Here is a 27,379-nt window from a genome sequence, read left to right as displayed (position 1 = left end):
ACCAGGGGCCCATCATGGTGCCCTCTTGTCTAGTGTCACTAATTCCATTTCCCCTGAGTCTGTTCTCCACTCGGAGTAAATGGTGTCTCTAGGGCATCTCCTACTGGAGACCGATTCCTCAGCCCGCCAGCCTCATCGTCTGCAGTGCTTGAGCTCCAGGACCGCTGAGCTGCCTGTGCTCCTGCAGCTCCTTTTGTAGAGCTTCCTGGCCCCTGATTGGCTCTTTCCTCTGCTGCCACTCTCGCCAGCTTGGAGGACCTCTCTATGGTTTCTCTGGGGCAGAGTATGACAGGATTACCGGGACTCCAGCAGAGGGTGCCTCAGGGACTGGTTCACCCTGTCACACCCTCTCAGGACACCTGTTATCAGCGGTCCCTTCCCTGTAGTGCTGTGTGGTGTTTTCTCAGAGCTGCGCACACGTTTGTTTTTGCATTCCTGTCTGTTCTCAGGTGATGTAGGAGCCTGTCGTCATGTTGCTTGAGCACCTTTAGCTCCTCCCATGTTTTCTCAGGCCCTGCCCCATTCCTGAGGTTCACCGGATGTTTTTTGCTGGGAGGAATTTTGAATTCAACGTTTGGTAAAGCAGCAACCCAAGTAGGTTGGGTGGAAGGCAGTGGCAGATTTTGGAGTAAATTGCTGTGCTTTTTGGCACAAGAAGCATGGGACCGGCATATTACTGTCTAGGAAGGAGCATGGCGGAAAAGGATCTAGAGGTCATAGTGGACCACAAGTTGAATATGAGTCAACAGTGTGATGCTGTTGCAAAAAAAGCAAATATGATTCTAGGTTGTATCAACAGGTGTGTTGTAAGCAAAACTCGTGAAGTCATTCTGCCGCTCTACTCTGCACTAGTTAGGCCTCAGCTGGAGTACTGTGTCCAGTTCTGGGCGCCACATTTCAAGAAAGATGTGGAGAAATTGGAAAGGGTACAGAGAAGAGCGACAAGAATGATTAAAGGTCTAGAGAACATGACCTATGAAGCCAGGCTTCATGAACTGGGCTTGTTTAGTTTGGAAAAAAGAAGATTAAGGGGGGACATGATAGCGGTTTTCAAATATCTAAAAGGGTGTCAGAAGGAGGAAGGAGAAAATTTGTTCCTCTTGGTTTTGAGGACAGGACAAGGAGTAATGGGCTTAAAGTGCAGCAGGGGAGGTTTAGACTGGACATTAGGAAAAAATTCCTAACTGTCAGGGTGGTCAAATATTGGAATAAATTGCCAAGGGAGGTGGTGGAATCTCCCTCTCTGGAGATATTTAAGAACAGGTTAGAGAGACATCTGTCAGGGATGGTGTAGACGGAGCTTGGTCCTGCCTTGAGGGCGGGGGGCTGGACTCGATGACCTCTTGAGGTCCCTTCCAGTCCTATTATTCTATGATTCTATGATTACATATTGACACAGTCAATCAGTTTTAAATGCCTATTTAAGCATTCGTGATGTACGGGTAGGACAGTTAGTGAGTGGTTGGCTGAAGTGAGGGTCCAAGGCAAAGCTCGTAGCCAAGACACTCGTTAACTATCAGATTTTGTCTGATTCAGACATTGCTTTTGCTGTTACATTATGACAATATTTCACTTAAAAAGGAATGAAAAGATCGATTTTAAACGGATGTGGACATACATGCTGTGTTGCTAGGTTTTCCCTAGCAGATAAAGGACCCTATGGTAACCCCTGAGTGCAGGACTTCAGTGGGCATGTACAAAGACATTCAGTTAAGGCCTTGTGTCCCACTCAAGGATTTAGTTATGTAGAGATCTACTGGCAAACCTCTGCAGTGTGGATGCAGTATAATAGTGCTTGTTGTGGGATAACTGAGACCGGTGGCATAAACTATATTGTCATCAGAAGTTGTATCACTATAACTGATCTATGCTACGGCTTTCCCTTAGGTGCTGCTAAAACAGGAGTGGGCAATAATTTTTGATGGGGGCCACTCCTAGAATTTGGAAAGCGGTCGAGGGCCGCACTCTTCCCTGATATTAATGAGGAGGTGCAGGGTCTGGGCTGGAGGTGGGGTGCAGAAGGGAGGTTGGGGGAAGGAGGCAGTCATCACCTGGGGCACTGGACTGGGGAGCAGGGGGTTGGATTTTGACTTAGGGCAGGGAATTGGAGTACAGGAAGGTGTGCAGGGGTTTGGGTTGTGATCTTGGGCAGGGGATTGGGGTGCCAATCTGAGAGGGGGTATGGATGCAGGAGGGGGGCAGAGGATTTGGGTGTGTGGAGTAGAGGGGCAGGAGTGGGGGGCAGAGGATTGGGGAAGGGAGGGGCTGGGGTGCCAGAGGCAGCTTCTGGCCAGGAGACTTACCAGCCGGCAGCCCGTTCCTGAATCAGCCTCCTTGCCTGCCCCGGCCCCCCACAAAGGTTACAGCCATGTGCTTTGTGAATAACTAGGAGCCCCTTGTGCTTTGGGGCTGCCTGTTACTGAAACAGGCAGCTCCAATTGGCCAGTTTCTGGCCAGAAGCCAGCCAATGGGATTGTGCTGGGGGTGGGAGCAGCTCTAAAAGCTTCCCCCCTTGCCCCCTCGTCTCTGGGCTCAGTTTTGTATTGTATCCAGGCCTGTGCTAAAACCATTACATGTAGGCCACATAGGGTTGCCAGGTGTGTCTGGTTTTCGCCCGGACTGCCCGTTATTCAGGTCCCCCGTCCAGTAAAAATAAAAACAGAAAATACCAGACATGTGACGTGTCCGGTATTTCCTGTTTCACTCGTGAAGGGTTATAGAACCCAATCTCACCTTCCCCAAACAGATTCTTCTGGTCCCAAGAAACCAGCCACAGATCCCAATCGATCTACACTCTGGATCTTACCCACAAGATCACGCTGAGCCAATCCTTTAGAATCTAAAATCTAAAGGTTTATTACTAAAAGAAAGAAAAGCATGAGAGAGAGGTTGTTAAAGAAAATACATTGCATGCACCGAATCATCCAGTTCTCGAAACAGGCTCTTAGCGGAGCTATTATAAACTGCTATCTTAAAAGTCTCTGGTGTACATCCTATGTCAGGATGGGTCCACCGTTCTTCCCGGCTCATTGTTCCCTGCAAGGCTGCATTTGAGATGAGGAGCTGAACTCAAGACAAAAGATGGAGGGTGCCACATGACACTTATATACCTCCCCGGTCATCTTCCTGGCCAGAGAAGGTCACATGGTCCAACGACCTATCCCTGTGTCCCATACTGGCAGCCCTTCAGCCTTGGCTGGTTTGCAGGTATCAGTCACATTCCTGAGGGGTGTATTGGCACCTTGCTAATTATTATAGCCCTTGGCTGAGCATTCCTTGCCCATTGCTCTGCCTCAGACAGAGAACCTTCCAGGATCAACATAGAGTACATATTTGTAACTCCACACACAGTTATCATACGAGTACATGAATAGCATCTACAGGATCAGTAGAACATAAGCTCACATGGCCCCCTCTGTACCAACTTTTGGGGCAAACACCCTTCCTGCACAGGTGCAATATTGACCTGTCTGATCCCCTTAAAATCCAGTAACATGACACACACACCCTTTTTTTTTTTGATCAACAGAATTTTTTCCCTTTTTGGGGGGAGGGGTATTTTTTGTTAATCCATCTGGCAACCCAAAGGCCACACGTAATGCCGAATATTCTTATTGTATGCCCTGTTGTTCCTAGGTTTTCCAGTGGAGCCGCACTTCCTATTACAGCTTATAAATGTGGCTGTTATAACCCCTCGTCACTTAGAACTTGACAAATTTCTTCCCTTTTGGAATGGAACTTACCGAACTATAACTGCAAGGGGGGCGGTTTTGTTCACTGGTTTTAATATGCGAGGGTCACCTTTTTGGCTGACACAGTAGGGCATGAATCAGTAATTTCTGGCATTGAAATTATGAGCCTCTACAGTTTCAAGTAAGGAGCTATCTTTGGCAGCTGTATGTTGTAACAGGCCCTGTTTTCTGTGGATCAGGAGAGGGAAGTTATAAAAAGTGTTTGGACCACGAGCAATTCACGGGTCTCAGAGCATCAGGAGAGCAGAAAAAAATCCATTTTCCTCTTCACATAAAAGTTCTATTTGTGACTATTTTGGTCACAAACTACTTCGAGGAAGAGAGTTGAAAATTGATGTGGAAATATCCCTAATTGTGGAGAACTGCCCTTCAGTGTTCCAGTGAAAATTGGTCCAATTAACTGGAGTAATAACCCACTGAAAACCATGCCTTATGCATGCACAGTGCTGTTGGCATGCTTTTTCAGGCTTGCATAGCAGCATCCAGAGAGAAGGCCAGGAGGCAGCAAGCATCCAGCGTGCCACTTTGCTGCAGAGAGTAAATGAATTCACAACACACCATGCAAGGTAAAAGCCGCATATCTCCTTAGGCTTGTAAGTTGAGGGAGCCACCCTCGACCTGTTGAGAAAAGCATTTTGCTGATGTGTTTGTCCAGTAACTCCACAGTGTGGCATTTTGGTTTTTCTTTGAAAAATGAATAACTCTAGAAAATTCCATTTTAATGTTAGCATTTCCTAACTTTTGTCTCCTTTAAACTTGCAACCTTAACTTGCGCTTCATGTTGCAGTTTTGAAGTGATTATATACACTATTCTGGGATCCCTGTAAGCTTTGTAAGAAAAGACATACAGTTACATACCTTAAATGTCTGCAGCCTTAACTCTGCATTTCCTAGTCTTTTTAAATCTAAGTCCGGACATTAGTAATACTGTTCTGAATTCAGGTGCTTCCAGGAACAGTTAGGGTTGCCAGGTGGTTTCAACAGAAATACCAGACACACTTGACATTACATCACTATCTACATTACATCTTATTTAGGAAATACCGGACATTTATATTTTCACAATTATATTTTCTCAATTTGTTTCCCGAAAAGAAAGCTCAAATACTGGACTGTCCGGTTCAAAACTGGACACCTGGCAACCCTAGGAACAGGGTCTGTGTGACACTCTTCAAAATGGCATCCCCCATCTATGATACATGATTCTGTCTCAGTGTGGGGCAGAAGACAAACTTTGAAAAACAGGCCTGGCTAGCGTAAAACCAGATGAATGACCTGCCTACTTTGAAATGGCTTTCCATGGGTGGGTTTTTCTACTGTGTTCTCTGACTAAATCCGTGTGTGAATATAAAGTATCAAGCAGTCTTGTATGGCGGTACTTGGATATTACAGTTCTGGGTAATGCTAGAAATAGTTTACATAAAGAAACTTCTGTTGGCCGTAACAATGCTGCCAAGGCAATGGAATGGTGGCGGGTGCACGTCATACAACACAGGGTAGTAAGGAATACTGTAAAATGAACAATTAGATGAACATTTCAGATTGTACGTCCTCCTAATTATCCTTTTAATTATTCATCTAAAACAAGTAAAATGACCCCTGACAGAGCCATAAATGATTTAGATGCTATGAAATATTTATAAGATGCAACTGAAATCCCCACTGTGCATTGTAACAGATGCACATGAATCTGCTTTCTCGGATTCCTCCTCATATGCAATTTTATGGATGGGATTTATAGCCGATTGCATGCAATCTGCAATATTTTTAAAGCTACTGAGTTGGTGGGGGGCGGGGAAGCATGGCATAGCTTTCAGTCACTTTTTTTTTTGATGGAATAGGTATAATTTAAAATAAAGATGGAGGTCCAGATTTGATAGGTGGGGAGCAGAGAATTCTCCATGTTGGAGGTGAACTCCTGCTGGTACCAGCAGCCTAGAGCCTGTCCCTATGTTTCCCCAGCCAGCTGGACCACTAAGAGGGTATGTCAGGGAAATATGGAATGAAGCTCCACTGTATTAGTGGTACAACTTTGGAGCTGCTGCTGGGCAGAGCTTGTTCTGACCCTGCAAGATAGGAAAGTTTCATTAGCTCCTTCACAGCTGCCGGGCAGGAGAGAGTCTAGCCTGGACGATTGTCATTCCATGGTGGTTCACAACTATTCTGTTGTTTGTCCGCACAGAGCAGAACTTTCCCATTGGTGCATAATGAAAATGGATGTATATGATTGAGTCCATCTGTTTCTATTGTGATGGCACCGTTTGGTTAAAAAGGCCTGAAATTACTCATTGACCATGTTTTCCACTGGGGACTTTTTCCGACTGGGATGGGGAAGATCCCTCCATCCCTTTTGAGCTTCCAGGAAGGAAAGCAGCCATTGTGACATTATTGTTCCTATTTTCCTTGTTCAGTTCCCAAAGAAACGGGGCCTTGTTTAACCTGGGGCTGATTTACCTGCTTTCTGTTACTTTGCTGTATCCGTCTGGCCCGATCCTGTCACACTGATGACTGAATTCCAGCGGAGATTTAAAAACGCCAGCTGAAAGTTTGTCGTTTCACATTACATTGCCTAGGACTTGTTCAAAAAGGAGTAGATCGAGATGGCAGAAGATGGAGGCCGTTGGGTCCTGGGGGCCCAAATGCAGTAGGTGGTGCTGCCTAGCTACTTGAGGAGAACTTCTTTGGAATAACAATTATGACATAGCTACATTTTAAAAACCCTTTTCACTGTTAGGCAGGGGGTTTGTAACAAGGATTTTCGGAGTCGGTTCCCAGATTTTAAAATCAACACAATACTACTCCTCTGTTCCCAACCTCTTGTCTGCTTTCATTACGCACTCCTCATGGTAGACACTAAACTTACAGGCAGTGCTCTCTGTTAGGGCCTCAGGCTGCTACGGGCATGTAAAATACAAATGAATGTGGAAATTAAATATTTGGCCCTTACTCTAAATGGTACATTAATAAGAACGGCCAGACTGGGTCAGACCAAAGGTCCGTCCAGCCCAGTATCCTGTCTGCCGACAGTGGCCAATACCAGGTGCCCCAGAGGGAGTGAACCGAACAGGTAATGATCAAGTGATCTCTCTCCTGCCATCCATCTCCATCCTCTGACAAACAGAGGCCAGAGACACCATTCCTTACCCATCCTGGCTAATAGCAATTAATGGATTTAACCTCCATGGATTTATCTAGCGCTTTTCTGTAATCCCATGGGCAGAGCCAGAGCTGCCTGGCACGGGGCTGGCTGAGGTTTGAGCAGTCTGATAGCTGGGGGAAAGATGCTGTAGTCATTGCTGGCCAGCTGAGACAAGAAGGTTACTCTTTGGCTCATGCTTTTGATGGCATCATAGAACCATAGGAATAGCACGGACTGCAGCAGTCATCTAGTGCTAACCCCTGTCAATATGGCCTCCAAAACCGAAGGGTCGCCAACAATGGTTCCCCTAATTTATTTCCATCATGTGCAGAATAACTTTTATGTGCACTGAGGCCTGTGCAGACGTGCACCACCAGTACAAACACGTGCTCCTTGCTGTGGGCACGATGGGCGCTCTGTTAATCAGCTGGGTGGCATTTGAATCTCTCCTGGGTGGCTGCCCAAGCGTTCAGCTTGAAGCTGCCTTGTGAAAAACCACCATTGCTCCACTGTTCTTGCAGCAAGGAAGTTTTTCCTGAGATTATGAAGAAATTTTGGTACTCCCCCGTTGTTTCCACGGGCACTACCTTTCCCTAATGGACCTGTGTCGCTCATAGGAGCGCTTGTCTTTCCTCGCGGGGCTTGATACAGTGAGAAAAAGAAAGCCACCGTAATCGGGCAATTTTGTTCATGATCACTAATCGTTACCGCGCTAGCCAAGCAAGACTCTAAAAATCTGTGTCCCTCTCTTTGTCTTGTGTGTGCAGTTGCCATCCTTCTGAAGGACGACTATTTCATCAGCGGTGCCGGGCTGCCAGGGAGATTCAAAGCTGAGAAAGTGGAATTTCACTGGGGGCAGAGCAATGGATCCGCCGGCTCGGAGCACAGCATCAACGGCAAGAGGTTCCCTGTGGAGGTGAGTGGCGAGGACACGGAGAAATGGGCGGCAGTCGAGTGAGGTGCAGCAGGTCCTTCCTGGCTGACGGCTGCTCTGCCTGTCATCTCGGGAGACAGAGCTGCTACCTGTGCCAGCTTCCCTGTTTGCTCCACGAACGGGGCCAGCCAGCCTTGCCCGCTTGTTGCATGTTCACACCAGCGGTTTTGTGCTTTCTCCCAGGCCACTTTTTGCAGGAGAGGAGCCCCTCGGAAACATCGGCAAAGCTGCCTCGTACTCGCTCGTGGGGCCCTGAATGCATGGGGCCCAAGGCATCCGCCTTGCCCAGAGGCCGGGCCTGAATGGGTGTGTGGGTTGGCCCAAAGCTGAGAGCTGCTGCGCTTAGGTTGTGCAGTGGGTGCTTTTCGCATCGGCTGTCTTTGGGAAGGCGGTGGTTGGTTGCAATTAAAGTCGGATTTTACACACTTCGTTCGGGGCTCCCACGTGGACTTGCAAGTGGCTGCTCTTTGTTAGACTGCGCTGAGCGAGAGCCACACTCGCACTGCTCCCGAGAGCGTCTCTTGAAAAGACACACGTTTCAAAGGTCGGGCCTGAGCCGTGGGCTTGGTGCCTGAGCCCCTTTTGCACAGGCAGGCTGCAGGGCTCCTTCTTGGAAACATCAGCCCATGAGGCCCCCTGGGTTTGAGTGGGCACTCAGGAGTGGCCCGGAGGCCACTACTCCTAACGCAGCAGCAGGCACCTGGCAGAAGGGCCTTGCTCAGTTTTTGCAGGATGGAAGTTGGAACCGGTTTTGCGTAATGCTCCTTGCAAGTACAGGTTGGACCTCACTGCTCCGGCACCCTCAGGACATGAGTAGTACCAGGTGAAGGAACTTGCCGGACCAGGGAAAGTCTCCTGCCACCAGCCCCCTGACCCTGCCGCCCCTTCCTGCTGCCGGAGAGGCGACATGGCTGCCCCGGCCTCTCTGCCATAGCTGGTGCTCCAGCCCCACTGCCGGCATGGAAGCATGCAGTCCTGGCCCCGCTGCCGTGGCAACGGCCCCGCTGCCGTGGCAACGGCCCCACTGCCGGCCAGCACACGGCCCCGATTGGGCAGCTGACCTACAGCAGCCCTAGATGGGCTTTCTCTGCTGGGCTGCCGTGGCCCAGTCTTACTGCCAGCCAGGCTGCTGCGGCTCTGTCCCGGCATGCAGCCCTGCTCGGGCTGCCCTGGCACAATCCCGCTGCCGGGCCGGCACATGCAGGCTGCCCCTAGCCCGCTGCCACGGCCCCACTACAGCTGCCGGGCTGCTGAGGCCCTGCTGCCACTGACCTCACCTTTCGCAGGGCTCTCAGCTGCTGGCCCTCCTGCCTCGTGGCTCTCTCGTTCAGCAGCATCCACAGTCCTGCGGGACGAGAGTCCCAGTTTAGGGAGATGCAACCTGTAGCTCTTACTTCATGACACTTGCAATTTCTGGCCAGAAACCTGGTGCTGTGTCCTAGTGGTGGCATTTCCAGGCCTGCTATTAAATGAAAAAAGGATGGGGAGGAACATACAATGAAGGCCCCGCTCATCTCGGCCCATAGACACAGGCCAGTTAGCTGAGGAATACTCAGGGGCGCTTTGTGTTCCACGTCTGGCACTGTTCTAATATCCAAGGGCAATGCTGGTCGTCTGCGGGCAGAACCGAACCTGGAACCTCCGGAGCCTCGCGCGTGTGCTACCCCCATGAGCTAAAAGCCAGCTGCCTCTCAGCTAAGGGTGTAGTGCAGACTCATCGTTCCCTCTGCACGTCAGTGCCAGTCGATGGGACAGTGCACCACGCCCAGCAGGTGTGTGGGTTACACATGCAGGTGACAGCGAGTGATCTCCTACCCCAACTGGCAAACCAGATGTGCCCTCTGCAGATTCCCGTTAGTTCCACGGCACCTCCCCCGGGACCACGGTGGCTCAGTGTCAGTCATAGGCTTCGTTCTGTAAACAGCCAGTGCAGACGAGCATGCCCCAGCCCAACAAACCGTTAGTCTTTTTGGGGAGGCGCATGCACTGATTTCAGAAACTAATTAGAAACATCAGATGCGGTGCAGAGCCTTATGGTTTGACCATGTTGTTTGTTTGGTGTTGTTACAACTAATGGGTCAGATGGGGAGGCGGGCTGTGGTAATTGGTCCCCTTCATTGACGCCCATCTGGATCGTATCTTTTGTGATTTATATGTTAAATTACTCGGTAGGGTATATGAGAGTGTCCTTTTGTTTCGCACTTCAAAGGCCAATCGGATAAAGGCATTGTATTTTCAGTACTTCTGTTTATACTGAGTGTAATTGTTATCTGTGTTCAGTACAGTTAAAAACATTTTAAATGGCTGGTTTCGTGATGTGGCCTCGACTGCTTACCTGGTCCTTAGATTTTCTTTTGCAGACATTCGCTCATTCCGTGCCTGCCTGGCCTTTATTAACTTGGCGGTATCTGAAATCACCAGAGTACAGCTCTGGAGTGGTGAACGCTAGCATTATGGTAGCTGTTCCATGCTCCCCAAATGTCTGTCTTTGGCCACATGATAAGGCTATGGTACCAATGCCAGTGGGCCCTGTGTATTGCAGCGATCGCTTCTTTCCCACTCTTTGTGTTAGAATCTGTCTCTGGGCAGGGTCACCAGCTAGTCTGGGATGCTGAGGGTTACAGCAGTCCTCCTAGGCCAGGCCTACTCTGGTGGAGAAAATAATGCAAGATGCCAACTCCATCGGGAGACCGCCGAGAGAAACCGTCCTGTCGACCTCCCTTACTCCTCGTGACACAAGTACCACGATCGACCGGGGTGCCCTCCATATTCGATTTAGCAGGTCTTTACTAGACCCGTTAAATCAAACCCTGGAAGATGGATAGCCGGAGTGTCAATCCTCCAGTAAGTGGAGACAAGGCCTGGGTAGTGTCAATAATTCTGAGGACGGTGTGGGCTCTGGACTTGACTAGGGAACATTTCCTGTGAAGTGACAAAATTAAAATAGAAAATAAAATAGAAGCTCCCTTCCAGCCAGCACAGAATGCAGGACCTCCCTGTTGGATCCAATAGTAATAATAGCGGAACTTTAATCCTCTTCACCGCCGCACTATTTAATAGCCTGGCCTTTGTGGAGGTTGGGACACAGAGGTCACGCAGTCTTTCGGACCTGCTAATATGGTAGACATGGGCAGTGGGTGAAGGTAGGGCTGGGGGAGGCAAGCCCTGCCCCCCCAGCCCTGCCCCCAACTCCACCCCTTCTGCCCAGGTATTATGGGGAGGTGGGTGCGCATGGCCCCAGCCCCCCACCCCAACACTACGGAGAGGCAGGAGGGTGTACAGTCCCAGCCTTCCTGACCCCGGAGCACATGCAGGATGGGCGTTCATGGGAAGCAACGCTCCACCCCACTACGCTTACAACAAGTGTTCTGGGGGTGGAGTGTGGACAGTGCCCATGCATGGCAGTTTGGGAAGACAAAGCCTTCCCCTACCTATGATACCTGCCGCCCCTGATGGTAGAAGCACAGGTATATAGCATCACAGGCAGGCTAATGATAGACGTGTAACGTTCTGCTGACACCATCCAACACCTCTGTCTTCGCATGACGGGGATGTTTTCAGTTGCGCCCTATTCATTTTCATGCAAAATGCTGATTATTTCTATGAAGAGCAGAAATCGGAGGAGTAATTTTAATCATGGCTGTGTTAATTTTATATGAGCTGCGGCTGTTTATGAGCTTTCTTTTTAATGGCTCTAATTGTCAGTTATAATGTGGATGCCATTATACAGTAATATACAGTAATTTATTTAGTAAATGAGAATCTTATTCCAAGGGCCATACTGCAATATGCCAGAGAGACCTAATCCCATTAATCTTACATGAGCAAACTTTGTACTGTCTGGCACCCTCAACCGGCCTCCTATAAACACTGCTCTGATTTTGCACATGCAGGCTGCTGCATTGTGCATTTTTGGAGATCTCTCTCTTTTTTTCTTTTTAATTGGACACAGCTCAAGAGAGGGGTTAAAGTTGTGCCCTTTCCCAAGGAAGGGTTCCACGTTATGGTGACTGACACATTTCTCTAAATTATCGTCATAAGCAATCATTTGCATGGGCATTTCTTATTCTTCCTTAAATACACATCTTGGAACATAGTCCCACATAGTCTTTGTGTTGTTCCTCTAACTCCCTGTTTGTTCTCTCCTTGGATTATACTAGTAAAACTAACTCCCTGGTTGCCCAAATCTGGAGCTGGTTACTCCAATATGAACGTCTGTATTGTCTCCCATAAATGTATCACGTGGTGCTACCGATATCATATGGCCCATTAGCTTCACATGATCCTTTTGTTTCCTATTGCTACTTGTGTGTGTCTGGTGTAGAAGAAATGTGTGTGATTCGATACAATGAAGCTCTTTCCAGAGGAAATAAAAAGAGATCTAGTATATTTGTTTACTGTTACTGTCAATATTAATACCATGAGCCATCCCTGTGGCCATATAATATAGTTATAAGGCCCCTGAAAAACCCAGGGGGCTGAGAGTAATGCTTGTCTTTTCAGTGTTAAAATCAAGACCTGGTTCAGTCTCTCATTTTAGACTCATTTTGTGCAAGCAGCTTTTCATTAGTGTTTGGGGCAAACCTTTTCACATTTGTGTACTTTGGGGGGTGATGCAAAGAAGAGCCTAGCGCTAAATGTTTTCTTGGAGTCCACTGTTAGAGCTACCATGCTGCTTTATCGTCCAATCATTGGGTTTGTTACCGTCGGCATGCTGCACCTCGGAGAGTAATATCATTGCTAAAATATTGCAGCTGGCTCGAAGCCGCAGTACAGTGTTCTCGTGACACAGGTGGACAGGAGTGGCTCTGTTTTCCTGAGAGTTCATTTGGTGGTTGCTCTTGAAATTTCCTTGCTTCCATCTGGCAGAACGCAAATCAGTAAATGACGGAGGGAATTTAAAGAGACAATTGGGAAAATCTCACAGCAGGAGGCTTTGAGCAGAGAAAGATTTTTTGCTGTAACTGTCTCTCTGAAGGCCCAATCTTATAGTCCAGTGTTTCCCAAATGGGGCTCCATGGAACCCCGGGGTTCCTCAAAGTGAAAATAAGGGTTCTGCGAGAAAAAAATAATTAATATTATGTGACTTTTGTTTTTAAATGTGTGCAATTAAAATAAATGTTGATCTCATGACCTTGTTTAGCATTTGTTTATTATTATCCTTACTTCTTTGTGGTCTACTTTTTCAGCTCCATATATTAGACTGTTATTAGGGGTTCCACAAAATTCTTTCGCGTTTAAAAGGGTTCCGTGGCCAAATAAAATTGGGAAACACTGTTGTAGTCAATGGAGATGCTTAGTGCTCCCATTGACTGGCGGAAGAGCTACAAAGTCCCTTCACGGTGTGAGGACCTAGCCCCAAGTTCAGTAGAGTCGAGCAGTGTTTTGTACCTGTGAAGGAATTTCATCAGTGTGCTCTGCATCTGTTCTTTTGTCTGTGACTTACTCCTCCAGGCAAGGAAGGGAGGGCTCAAGTATTTCCTGGACTAATTGTTCTTTGTGGCAAATTGGCAGGCTGTTTTGTTGCAAACCTCAGCCATTGCTTCACCCACAAGGCCCTGACATACTAAATGGCAGAGGCCACCCAAAAAGAAAGGGGAATTTCTCCTCCATTCCTCTCCAGCCATTCCCCCCACTCTTCTCCTCTTGAAATGTGTGTGGGGGGGGGGGGTTGTCAGCAGCAATAGTTCTGCTCCATCTAATTTTTAAGGCATCATATTTCTTGGGATATGTAAAATAGAATAGAGGTCTGGGATAGCTAAGCATTGGTGGATAAGGAGTTCAGCCACAGTACAAATTACCCTTGAAATTTTTTTTCCCTTTGTTTCTACAGCCTGGAAAGATAGATTAAAAGTCCGGCCAAAATTGGTATTATCCTTCCTGATGTATAAACACGCTCTTTCCCTTCATTTTTGTAGCCTAGAAGAATAGATAAGTATGCAGTTGCTCTTCTTTGTTGTTTGTTTTACTTAGCCTCGTTGGCGTTGTATAAGATATTTTCAGGGTTACATCTCCTGTAATGTCTAACCTATCGATTTCGAAAGTTTGTGGTGTAGAAGAGTGTTGATTTAATTAGAAATTTTGTAAATAGTAATTAGGGGCGGGTATGATAATATTCATCACCTGCTGGTTAATATTCATTGTATGGGAGTTAACATTCTAAATAAGGATTTAGGGAAAGTAGTGATAGACATGTGAATTAACATACTAAAATAGATAAAAGGGTTTAATTGGTGCCAAATTGTTGCCAGTCGGACCTTGTGGTGACTATCCGAGGTAAATGTGTGTGGGCAGTAAAGCAGTTCTGTTCACCCCATCCACTCCTGGGTCGCCTGTTACTTCTCTAAAAATACTGATATATTTGTTGACTACATTACTGCCTCGGTGCCTCCCTATGTTGAGATGCCAAGCCCATGTTGAACTGAAGCAAAGCCTTATGTAATGGTCTACTCCCCCCCCCCCACCCTTCCTCTTTTTTGTGGCCTAGCTGGTGCCCTTTCCTCTTGTGATTTCCTTTAGTGCTTCCTGTATCGTCTTAGGGGAATCGGTTGAGTCTTTAATTAATGACTTTATTGCAATAAAGGTTCCATTTTCGTGCAGAATGCTTCATCTTCTCTTAGTGAAATATTTAATCTCCATCTGGCTGATCTTTTCTGTGAATGCCCTATGATAATTAAGAGGAAACATGAGAGGCTGGTCTGAAATGAAAATGTGCTTGGTGGAAGTGTTAATGTATCGTGGGACTGTTCATGTAGAGACCAGGACAAAATGGAAGGGAGGAAGAACAGTTTGTTGTGATGGTGTCTTGCTGTCTGCCGGACCCAGATAACTCTCAGTTGCTCGTCAAACGACAGGCACATGCAGAGTTGTGTTTTAAAGGAGCCATTCAATGTTCTAGACACGGATGTGGTTCTCTCAGCGTTGGGTGGGAATATCCTGCTTCCTCTAAGGATTTGCTGTGGTTTGTTGTGAATCAGTAGCCCAGCGCTACAATTGCAATATGTTAATGGTCGCCTAAGAAATATACATTCCCTCTTGACGTCAATCCCTCATTGTGTACCGGTTTAATAGGAGTGTGGAAAGACTGATCAGGTGGAGGTAAACGTAAGAGATAGGAGACTGACAGCCTGTTCCTGTTGTAAAGGAAAGTTATGTTGAATTGGAGAAAAATCGGTAAAAATTGTGGCGAATTTGAGTTGTAAGAGCTGTTTAAATGGAAACTCACAGATTCAATGGGACTGTTACTTGAAATGCTGGATTGTCAGGAGCCAGAAAAATGTGTGGGACAGTTTGCGTATCTGCAAAAGACGCTAGCATCTCTGTTGTGATGTTTTGGTGGCTAAATCCATGGCTCATTTGTAGCAGTTCACAGTAGATATTGGAGTACTAAAGTACCACAAAAACCCACAAGGGTGTGTTAATGGCACAGGAGTACTCAAGCTTTTTTCTGTCTTGATTTTTGAATACAGTAAAACCTGTGTTATCCGGCATGCTCAGGAATTGTGGTGTTCCAGTTATCTAAAAAATCCAGTTATCTGAGGGTCCCATCAACCTTGGAAAAACCAATGGACAATAATAGTAAAACTCAGGTTTTTAATATTGGTAGTTTTGTAGCGTGAGGCAGTTGGTCTCACATTTCTATTTTGAGTTAAAGATGATTAGTACTTCTTAAATAAAACATTGTTAAGCCAATTATTGTAAACCAAGCCAGACCTGTGCACCTGAAGATGTGACAGTATTGTGGCTGGGGGCAGTGCCAGTTAACAATGTTTTCTGGTTAACAGAGTGCCGGATAACAAAGGTTTCACTGTAGTTGATTTTAGAAGAAATGGGGGATTGGGGAAGAGAGAGAATAATAGATGTGTAGGACTAGAAAGGGACCTCAAGAGAACAAGGACTACGAGGTAGGACTACTAGAACATTTCTGACAGAAACAAGTCTAATCTACTTTTAAAAATTTCCAATGATGGAGATCCCAAAATCTGCTTAGGTAATTTATTCTAGTGTTTAACTATCCCGACAGGAAGTTTTTCCTAATGTCCAACCTAAACCTCCCTTGCTGCAATTTAAACCCATTGCTTCTTGTACTGTGCCCCTCTCCCCACAACCTCCTTCAGTCTTTTCTTCTCCAGGCTAAACAAACCCAGTTCTTTCCGTCTTTTCTCATAGGTCATGTTTTCTAGACCTTGAATCATTTTTGTTGCTCTTCTCTGGACACCCAGAACTGGACACAATACTCCAGCTGAGGCCTAATGAGTGTGATGTAGAGCAGAAGAATTCTCATGTCATGCTTACAACACTCCTGCTAATCCATCCCAAAATGATGTATTCTTTTTTTTTGCAACAGTGAGTACGCTGTGGACTCACATTTAACTTGTGATCCACTTTGACCCCCTAGATCAGTGGCGCTCAACCTTTTTAAATTCGCGACCCCCAGAGCTGGGAAAATTTTGGTTGAGCAAAAAAAAAAGCGCTGGGAACCCCCTTTAATTTAAAGCACTGGTGCAGCACCACCGCCCTCCCCCCCCCCTTGCGTATGTTGGGTGCCGAGCTGGGAAAACAAAATTGCAGCAGGCGATGCAAATCTCCCCCTCCCCCCCGGAAGACAGCCACGACCCCAAAGGGGATCATGACCCACAGGTTGTTCACTGCTGCCCTAGATCTTATTCTGCTGCACTCCTTCCTAGGCAGTCATTTCCCAGTCTGCCTGTGTGCACTTGAGTGTTCCTTCCTAAGTTTCTTTATGGAATTTCATCCTATTAACTTCAGACCATTTCTCCTGATTGTCCAGATCATTTTGAATGCTAATCCTATCCTCTAAAGTGCTTGCAACCTCTCCCAGCGTGGTCTCATCTGTAGACTTTATAAATGTGCTCTGTCTTTATCGAAACGGTTGATGAAGATATTGAGCAGAACCAGACCCGAGGCTGATCTCTGCTGCACCCGTTTGACTGTGAGTCTATGACAGATGTAGCAGACCATGTTTGGATTTTGAAAGACGGAGGAGAAATGTGATGCTAAGAGACGCCTAAGTTCCCTTTTGGCATTCTTGGTTTGGGAATGCTGGCACAGATGCTCTCAAGTTGGAAGAAGCCACAGGCATCCTCGTAAAATTGAATGGCTTTTGGGACGTAGCAGGATGTACAGACAGACTTCCCAAGTGAAAACAAATAGGGGCAAGTCTGAGTCAGCTGAAGAGCAATGAGTCATCTGCAAGGGAAAGTAAGCTCTCTGTTACAAACACTGACAAACAACGGGAGTCTGACCCTACCAACCATGAAATGTCAATGTGGTTACTGGAACTACAGTCTCGCAGACACTCCAACGAAAACAGTAGACTCCTTCCCCTTCAGACCAATGAAAGGAAATGATGTTAGCGAGGAGGGATTTTCAGATGTCAGGTTTTGCATCTGGTTGAGTTTTACAGCCCCCTCATCATGGGCTCCCTGCATAGATGTTAGGAACAGGGAGGGAGCTATTCGAGGACACACTCAGAAATCCTGGTGACTCCATGATGGGCATCCAGGAATCAGCAACGAAATACCATGAATTAGCGTATATAACCAGCGGGTTATACACGTTTTTATAAACCCCTCCCCTCCCCCACGGGTATACATGTCCACGGGGTATACAAGTTTATTTTTGCTCACCTGCTGTGCTCTCTGTTCCCCCCGCCTGTAGGAGGGTGAGTTGCGCCTGGCTGTGGCTGTGCGGAGCCTGAGAGCGAGTGCAGCTCCTCTCCCGCAGGCCGGCCTTCTCGCTTGCACTGCGCTCTACGTTCCCCCCGCTGGCATCAGGTTGGCTACCTAACAGAAGTTGCAGTTTATCCTGGTATGTGCAATTACCTTAAAGTAGCATATATAACCCATAGGTTATACACATCTCCTGGTTATCTAAAACTTTTTTTACACGTTCAGGAAAAACCACGGGTTATGCATGGGTGTGGGTTATACATGAGTGCGGGTTATTTACGCTAATTTACGGTGTCAGAGACAGGCTATTGTATAGATGGGAGGGTGGATGTTTTCAGCAAATTGTAGGCGAGCCGAAGGACCGAGAAGGTCATTTTGAACGTTAAATCTGACATCAGGTGGTTGATTTATTGCCCTGTAACATAAATGAAAGCAAGGCAGGGCTTATATTTAGGAAGCACTGAGCATTTCCACCGTCACACATATGTGGCTAGAAATGACTCCGGCTGAAGTTAGACTATACTAGACAGACTTGGACATTACAGTACGTGGATATCTCTGCTCTGGCCAAGCCTTCTCAAGAAGACATAGCTGCTACTGCGATAAGGAGATCTTTTACTGATAGTCAGAGAAATAAACCATTTCCTTGTGACACAAACTATACTGGCAAAAGGACTCTTGGCAGTACAGTAGCTTCTATACTGGGTGTTTTGCTGGCATAGTTACGTTGGTCTTGGGTGTGGATTTTTTCACTCCTTTGACTGACCTACATACGCCATCAAAACTCTGTAGTGCAGACCTGGCTCAGAGGATGTGGTGGGCCATTCCATATCTAGTTAGATCACAAGACCAGATTGACTTGAGTGTATCATCACGACCTAGCCAACCTCATTGCCTTACGTGGACATCACCAAAAGTAGCATTTGCTCCTACTGTTTGCCATCTCTTCTAGAACTTGAAGAAACAAAATACGAGTTGACTGTGGAAGGAGGCATATTGTCTTTTGCTAATGAATCATGCAATGTGAAGAGATTGGGCAGCAAAATTAGCATCAACTTTTGATACTTATCCTTCCAAGAGTCCCCGTTTTTGCAGAAGAGGGCATGTGTGAACTATGGCTGGAAAAGAATTCAGATTGTTCTACATTGTTGTGGTGTGCGAAAGTAAAAATACAAATCGATGGGTCAAGCTCAGAGGTCTGTGTGCCATCTGGCCTGAAAACATGAGGCAGAAAGATTTTAAAGTAAAGCAGAGGGAAGGATTATCAGTCCTGCAAAAATGTGTAAGGTCTCCTGGTCCTAGACAGTCTTGGAGATGAATAGACTTGTGCGATAATTCTCCAGTTAGTAGGAATTTTCAGCAGACTGAATTGTCCATCGCAAGAACTAAGCACTCTCTCATTGCTGGGAAAACTAGTCTGTTCTATTTCTTGGCAGTCTCATCATGAAGCCAATAGAGTGCTTACTTCCTGAGCCAGAGTACAGGAAAACCAGTGCAATTCCTTTAATCTTAGCCCTTCCCATGGCTTGAAGGCATCTTTCTTCGAAGTTTTGGATCCTCCCCCTGGGCCCACTTCCCCAAACCTTGCCTGAGGCAGAGAAACTCGTGGAAAAGAAGGAGAAAGTGAGAAGTGTCTCTGTTGCTTAGTTACCCTCTAGTCGCCTTGCTTCGTGGGGGAACTTTGCCTTCCCTGCTGCAACGATGAACTGTCCCCATGAAAGATCCTCCACTGCCAAACAGTCCCCCTTACCAGCTCTTTTACCACCTCACAGAAAGAGCCTTCTCCAAGAATTGGTTGGGGCCGCCAGACTGACACAGCTACTCCTGTGGCAGCTACTGCCAAGAGATGCCATTGAAGAAAAACATATGAGAAAAAGGAATGTCATTTTTTTCCGGTGAAAAGCACCACAACAAAGTTTTAAACCCCAAACAGAAGGAAAACCCCAAAAGGTTTCAGTTCATGGGGCTTGGCAAACCTGTAGCAAAGTTAAGGAAATGAAAATTTTCCACAGAAATATTCATTCCTAAAAAGACCTGTTCTCATCGAATGAAGTTTTCTATACTTAGATTCCGTACTTAGATTTCCAGAAAGCCTTTGACAAGGTCCCTCACCAAAGGCTCTTATGTAAATTAAGTTGTCATGGGATAAGAGGGAAGATCATTTCATGGACTGAGAACTGGTTAAAAGACAGGAAACAAAGGGTAGGAATAAACGGTAAATTTTCAGAATGGAGAGGGGTAACTAGTGGTGTTCCCCACGGGTCAGTCCTAGGACCAATCCTATTCAACTTATTCATAAATGATCTGGAGAAAGGGGTAAACAATGAGGTGGCAAAGTCTGCAGACGATACTAAACTGTTCAAGGTACTTAAGACCAAAGCAGACTGTGAAGAACTTCTAAAAGATCTCACCAAACTAAGTGGGCAACAAAATGACAAATGAAATTTAATGTGGATAAATATAAAGTAATGCACATTGGAAAAAATAACCCCAACTATACATGTAATATGATGGAGGTTAATTTAGCTACAACTAATCAGGAAAGAGATCTTGGAGTCATCGTGGATAGTTCTCTGAAGACGTCCATGCAGTGTGCAGAGGCAGCCAAAAAAGCAAACAGGATGTTAGGAATCATTAAAAAAAGGGATAGAGAATAAGACGAAGAATATCTTATTGCCCTTATATAAATCCATGGTACTCCCACATATGGAATGCTGCATACAGATGTGGTCTCCTCATCTCAAAAAACATATACCGGCATTAGAAAAGGTTCAGAGAAGGGCAACTAAAATGATTAGTGGTTTGGAACGGGTCCCATATGAGGAGAGATTAAAGAGACTGGGACTTTTCAGCTTGGAAAAGAGGAGACTAAGGGGGGGGATATGATAGAGGTCTATAAAATCATGAGTGGTGTGGAGAAAGTGAATAAGGAAAAGTTATTTACTTGTTCCCATAATATAAGAACTAGGGGCCATCAAATGCAACTAATGGGCAACAGGTTTAAGACAAATAAAAGGAAGTTCTTCTTCACACAGTGCATAGTCAATCTGTGGAACTCCTTGCCTGAGGAGGTTGTAAAGGCTAGGACTATAACAGGGTTTAAAAGAGAACTAGATAAATTCATGGAGGTTGAGTCCATAAATGCCTATTAGCCAGTACGGGTAAGGAATGGCGTCTCTAGCCTCTGTTTGTCAGAGGGCGGAGAGAGATCTCTTGATCATTACCTGTTCGATTCACTCCCTCTGGGACACCTGGCACTGGCCACTGTCAGCAGACAGGGTACTGGGCTGGATAGACCTTTGGTCTGACCCAGTATGGCCATTCTTATGTTCTTATAAAACGTTTTGGCCTTCCCTAGCTGAAGAGCAGTGCTTTTTTGTGATGGTACTGCCGGGTGCCTCTGTAATGAAAATGTCCGACAGTCAGCATGTCTTAAAGGGGCTGCGTCTCTTAAAAGGGCAATGCTGGCCCAGCACCCTTTTTTTTTTAAACCAAAAAAAGCACTGCTGAAGAGCATTGCAAAATGTGCATCTGACATAGCATCTCGTTACATTATAAGCACAATTAGTCCAGGATCTTTTTTTCAACATGGCCAGTGAAAATAAGTGCTGCAAAGATTGTCAAGTGATTATCTGTGTGTGACAATTTGGGTGCAGCAGACACAAGTTAAACCAGGTGACTTCTGGAGCAGGGCGGGTACTGGGGGGGGGCAGAGGCCAGAGGCATAATTAGCAAGGATGATTTTCAGATCCCAATAACCCGACATGTCTTGCTAGCAATCAACAGAGCTTCACCTGACATTCAGAGATAGGCATCAGATAACAGCCGTCAGAAAATCAATATGTCGATGCCTTATCCTTGAAATGGTATTTAAGGTCTGCTCTTCACTTGATTTTACCTTGCTTGTGTGAAGTCACAGCAGTCTGGGAGTTGAGATAATACATTTGTTTATGGTGCCGCAGAAATCGAATAATTCCTGCGGAACTCTAGATATCAGTCCTTCCTCCCTTCCCTCTCTTTTATTGTATCCATCTTCTAATGTGACAATGGGCTCTCATTGAGTTAAATTTATCTCTCCTGTCAAGGCTTATATAAGGAGGTGCTTAAAAGATTTAAATTGGTGCCATGTGTAGGAAAGATGTAAATCTGGGATTCAGGGAGTGATGCACAGTTGGGTTGAAGAGACGCCTGGAATGCCTCAAGGTTCTCACTCTCCAAACTGCGAGAGAAGTGAAAAAGCAAAGAACAGTAGATTGTCTGCGTCTCTTTAGAAGTTGAGTTTCTGCCCAAGCCCCCAGGGTGTTAATAACACCAAAATGTTCCTGCGTTGAACATCGTTCTATGTCTTCCTGTTCACAGATTTCCCTCTTCCCCACCTCTTCTCTGATCACGTTGAATTATTTATGGCGTTCCTGTGTGCGCCACAGACACAGTGTTGGCATAGCTGAAATAATAGGCGGTGTGTAAACATCCGGAGAGATGCACGCTGCAGCTAGGAATGAGCATCCTGGTCCCCAAGCTGTGAACATCTTAAATGAATTTATATGGTGGAGGAAAATCCATTGGTTGAGTGCTGCTGTGAATCACAGGAAATGTGCAGCAGGCTAGCACCACGACGCTTCCCTTCGTGCTGTCCTGGTTAACGTTTTGTTTTCCCATCCCTCGGCTGTGAAGGGGACGGACTCGTTAAAAGTTGCACAGTGTTTTCACCTGCTAGCAGGGGAGGGTTTGGAACCAGTGTGGGCTGGTAACCGGCTCCGACCAGATGCCCTTCACCACCACCCCAGTGTCTCCCACCTGCTCATGGGCCCATGTATCCTTCCTCTCCCTCACCCCACACCTCCCACCTGCAGTCGTCAGCTGTTTGGAGGTGTTCAGGAGGCCCTGGGAGGAAAGGGGAGGAGCTAGGATGCAGTACGGCAGCTCCCTCCCCCAGAGCCTTCTGAATGACCCAAAGCAGCTGATGGCTACAGATAGGAAGCGCACTGCCTCCTCCTCGCACGCGGTGCCTCCTGCCCCCATGTTTGACAGCATATGGGGGAGAGGAAAGATGGGGGCGAGTCTGGGGCAGAACCGGGAGGTTGAGAACCCCTGGTACTTTGGAAGGTTGGCGGTTATGCAGCCAGACATTCCCCGGGAAATAGCCCGATGGCTACCAGCCCTGTTGCTTTAGAGCAGGGCTAATCAACTCCGGAAGCCCCAGGAGCCACAATGCCAAGGGCCACAACTTAAGTGTGCTTGCACATACATGCAACTATATATGCAAATATGTGCAAATAGCTTCTTTCACACTGATGGGCATGAATAGAAAGCTCTTCTCACAATGCCCCAGCATTCCCAGCACTTCTTCCCTGAGGGCTTAAAACGTCAATACCCTGTACCTGTCTCTTCCAGCTAGCCCGTCCGCTTGCATCTTTCAGTGCTCACCCCACCTGGGAGACGCCTCGGCGTTGTGGAGCGTGGTCCCAGCGGAGGCCATGTTCAAAGGATCCCACCTGCGGGCCTCATGTTGAGCCCTGTGTAAACCCAAACCACGTCGCGGACCACAAACAAGTGGGCCACGGGCCGCATGTTGAGTAATCCTGCTTTAGGAGAAGGTTGCAGAGCTATGAGCAGGTCCCCAGACAATCCTCTGATTCGAGCTCATTTAGAACATTGACTGAACACGTACACAATGTCTTCTGTCTGACGAAAAAAAATTCCTGGAATCCAATCCTCCCTCTTTACACTAATTCTTATGGGGAATTCACTTAATATCATTTTGCTTAAAGTTGCATTTTTCAAGATCAGATCGGCAACGTTAAGCAAGTCATTACGGTGCCCTCCGCTCATCTGTGGGCTTCCATTTCATATGCAGGGTCAGCTTCTATCATCAAGGCGAGAGAGGCGCTATGGCTTAGGAGAGCCCATTTATCTGGTTAAATCCAACCCATTCCTGGCAAAGGGGCATGGGGGCTAGTCCCCAAATACATGAGAATAGGGGCGGGGAAACTTTTTTGGGTTGGGGGCTGCTGACCCCCCCAAAAATCAGTTGGGGGCAGCACACATGTGAGAAGCAAAAAAACCCCAAACCCATCACTGATGTGGTCCCCAACTGAGAGGGAGAAAGACACTCCCCATGTTCTCCTCACACACCAGAGCCCGGGTGGGTGGCAGCCTAGTACCTCAGGGGCCGGATTCAGACAAGCCAGGGTCGCATCTAGCCCCCAGCCGTAGGTTCCTGTCCACTGCAAGAGACCAGGGACAGCAAGGGTGGGGAACGTTTCTGAGACATACTAATTGGCATGTATGAGCATCCTCCCCTCCTGGTGGCTCACTAGAGGGTGGAAAATTTAGTGCTTCTTTTCTAGTAGGGTTGGTTCAATTTTAAGCAGATGATGGCGTGAAAGATGGGACAGGAAATCAGCCCTGGCAGAGGACGCTGTGATTTGAATAGGACCTTCAACGTATTTGACACACGTTCTGTTCTGAGGAAGGCAGCTGAATTCCAGACAGGTGAGGCACTTGCTGTAAGTCATGATGGGAGCTTGAGCAAATCGGTGAATCAGGTTGCTGGAAGCGGATATGACACACCTTCCTTCAAATGTCATTCCCCTAGCATCGGCCTGTGTTAAACCTGCTGGGAGAGGGGCTGTTTCTCTCTGTCCCCTCCTTGTTCTCGAAGAGTCAAATTTCAATGGGGGAGATACTGGGAATGGCCATGGGGAAATCAGCGTAAAACTAGCGTACATAGCGCATGTGGTTGGCCTGACGCAAAGGGGCCGTGCTCCTTCGTTTTATGTCTCCAGATGCTCCCACAGTACAAATAAATAGCACACATGCCAGTACTCTGGCCGGTAGTGCTTATTTCAGCCTCAGCAGAGGCATAGACATTAGAGTAGTTCATCCTTATCATGCGTATAAATTGAGAGTGCTGTTTCTGATGGCAGTTGGACTCACCGGAGCTGTTAGTAACTAACTTACTCTGCTTTGCCATCCTATTCCCACTTGTCGTTGAAGCGAACGCACATTCCCTGCACTTCCAGTGCAAAGAGAGGACTCTTGTTCCTCTCCCCACTTGCCTGTCGGATGGCACAAAGGGATCCGGATGCTTCCAGCTCTGTGGCTCTCACAGCTCCCTCCTTCCAGCCCTAATACAGGGAGCGTAGCAGAACAAGAAGGAAGCATAGCCAGATTGCGCGACAAGCCTTCGCTGGCCTCTTAGGAGACCCATTCCCAGCAGGTGCATGTCAGTGCAGCTTTTAGGCCTGTACAGAGAAGCAGCAAGCTCCCTGACAGCCCGTATCTTTGCAGTGGGCCGTCCTTACCCATATGCAGAGTATGCAGTTGTGTGGGGCTCCTGGAAATTTGGGGCACTGCTGGGTCTTAATGTCCACCTGTCTGCCTCTTCCTAACCCTTTTCTGAAGCTCTGCTTCCTTCAGAAAGGATCTAGTTAAATGAAAACTGAAAAAAGCCTGTGCCAGAGCGAGGAGCAGAAACCTGCCCTGTGAAAGAGCCATTCCAGTGGTAATGGCGCCACTTAACAGACCTTTGCCAATCCCGGGTTTATTCTGTCAGGTTCTCGATGTTCTGTGAGAGTCGACAGGACCTCAGTTTAAAATTTGCTTTAAAGCTATTTCATGAGTGTGTTGCTGAAGATTATAAAAGAGTATAAAGTCACAGCTCTAAAAACCATCCTGCTGCCCCGCCACCAGGCACTGGGACACCAGTTTCATAGTCCCGCATAGGACCCCAGAAATGCTAAGGACAGCCCAGTTTCTGCAGCACAAAGTGGAAGCTGGTCACAGCAAAGTGCCCACCCTTTCATGGGGCCCCAAACTAACGGATAAGGCTTGTCCCGCCTTCTGCCAATTCTCTGGTTGGCGAGCAGCAGCATCGAGTAGAAACTAGAGATGGGCCCGTACCGCAAAGTTGGTTTTGGCTTTCAAACATACCAGAGTCTGGGACTAGTCAGAGCTGGGATATCGCTTCCTCTTGTTCTGAAAAGAGGTTCATTTGTCAAACTCTCATCTTAGCTTATTTTCTGGACTCCTGCAACTTTTAGGGTTGTGTGTGTGTGTGTGTGTGTGTGTGTGTGTTAGTTTGGCGCACTCAATCCTGTCAATTCAAACAATTCCCTCGTATCCTTATGTATTTTAAAATAGAAAAATTTCCTGTTTCCCCCCTTCTATGTATTGATATATCTGTAACTGTCTGGCTTTCCTTTGTTGTTAGTACCCGTAAATTGAAATTGTGTCCTTTATATTGTGACGTTCAATGATTTCCTTTCAGCCAAGAGTACATTACAAAGGTTAAAAATGGCCTTGGCAATCCATGCATTTAAGTATACATTACTATCTGTTTTAAGGAGGGGCAGTCAATATCATCAGTGATGCCTCTGTGTATTTTGAACAGATCGCTGGGTAAATATCCATAATGGAATTGATCTTGTGGGTTACGGCAGCTGTTCGCACAGAAAGGGAGTTGACAATTAATATATTAGACATTTGCCTTTCATACTTACACATAAAATAATTATCTATTGATTATTTCCAGGCTAGGTTAATGATGTTCAAGAGGTTTATGTATCTCAATTTAAGGCATGGAAGGTACTGATTCAGAAAGAGGTTTTGGGTTTCTTTGACTGAGCACACGCTCAGGTTAGGTGAGTCATGCCTTGGTTCTTGGTCCCTGGGACTGTTTGAAATGAAGGTTGATCTGGGTGCCCAGACAGCTCGGTGAACTGATTAGAGGGTTGTGCAGCGTGCAAGGAAGGCAGGACCGGGTCCGTATGTTCATGTTACTGTGTAGGAATAATCCGTTGCCACTTGGGAGTCCAGCCTCTTCTCAAATCAGGGGTGACTGCCACTCGTGTTAATGAGCAGGCATGCCACGTGGGGCGTGGCCATTCAAAAAGGCCAGGTTCCTGGCGACTGCTACTGCAGGAGTAATGATGACCAGAGCCCCAGCCCTTTTAAATCACCACGAGTGCCCCAGGCAGTGTGCTATGTGCAGTGCTGTGGCGCTGGTGGGGGCTATCCCAGCCCCACTCCTTCCCCCTGAGGCCCCTCCTCTTCCGGGAGCAGGGAGCCACCTCCCGCCGTGGCCCAGAGGCCAGGCGATGCTGTTGGCTCCCCTGCTAGTGAGAATGGTGCATGCGTGAGCAGTGACAGGAAGCTCATTTTCTTGGTGAGTGTAAATTCCCACCCCCTCCCTTTCACCTTCAAATGTTTCCTCAGACTGGGTGATGGGTTTGGGTATTTGGACATAAGCAAACAATGAGGAACAGTAACATCCTCGGCGATATGCCAAGGGAGTGAGAGGACACAGGGGTTAGAAAATGAGACTATTGTCCCAATCCTGCAAGATGCTCTGCATGGGCAGGTTTGGGTCCTCACCCCCCCCCACCCAAGATTGCACAGGGGCTCCAGTCATGCACAGGGGTCTACCCCTGAAGGGCGCCTTGTGGGATGGATGAGAGTCTGTGGGCTGTTTTTTGCATGGATAGCACCCACATTAACTTCACCAGGAGCCTGGTGGTCAAAAGACACCCTGTTCTATTCGCGGGCCAGTAGCCGTGTGAAGATGCACATCTTCCCGAGACAACATTTATTTTGCCATAAGTTGTTATTGTTGATCTCTGACTCCTTCCTGACACCGGCAGGGTGGGTGACAAGACAGACCGGACTGTAGGCTGGAGTGGAGCCGTTAGCTGTGGGTACATAATGTTAGTTGTGATAAACTCCTGAGAGAGTGCATAGTAGTCACACGGTAGTTGTCACCATGGGAAAAGTGTTAGATTTCAATGCGATTTCAGTTGGAGTCTTTTTGAGTCGGGTGGAATTCATTTTCCTTTCCGAGCAGCGCTTGGGTCAGAAAAAA

At 47.0% G+C, this 27,379-nt stretch overlaps 1 protein-coding gene across 5 annotated transcripts in view; it reads left to right on the top strand.

Annotated features, from left to right (window-relative positions):
- The window catches only part of PTPRG (protein tyrosine phosphatase receptor type G), a 659,416-nt gene that overhangs the window by 341,837 nt on the left and 290,200 nt on the right, over nt 1-27,379 (top strand). For all 5 annotated transcript variants that reach the window (XM_075938464.2, XM_075938462.2, XM_075938461.2 and 2 more), the window contains exon 4: nt 7,659-7,807. In XM_075938464.2, coding sequence (XP_075794579.2) covers nt 7,659-7,807 — 149 coding nt within the window. The remainder of the gene's footprint in view (nt 1-7,658; nt 7,808-27,379) is intronic.

Source organism: Pelodiscus sinensis, chromosome 11 (assembly GCF_052426305.1).
Source record: "Pelodiscus sinensis isolate ZL-2025 chromosome 11, ASM5242630v1, whole genome shotgun sequence".
Lineage (NCBI taxonomy): Eukaryota > Metazoa > Chordata > Testudines > Trionychidae > Pelodiscus > Pelodiscus sinensis.
The sequence above is the reverse complement of the archived record's forward strand: the minus strand, read 5'-3'. Positions and strand labels throughout refer to the sequence as shown.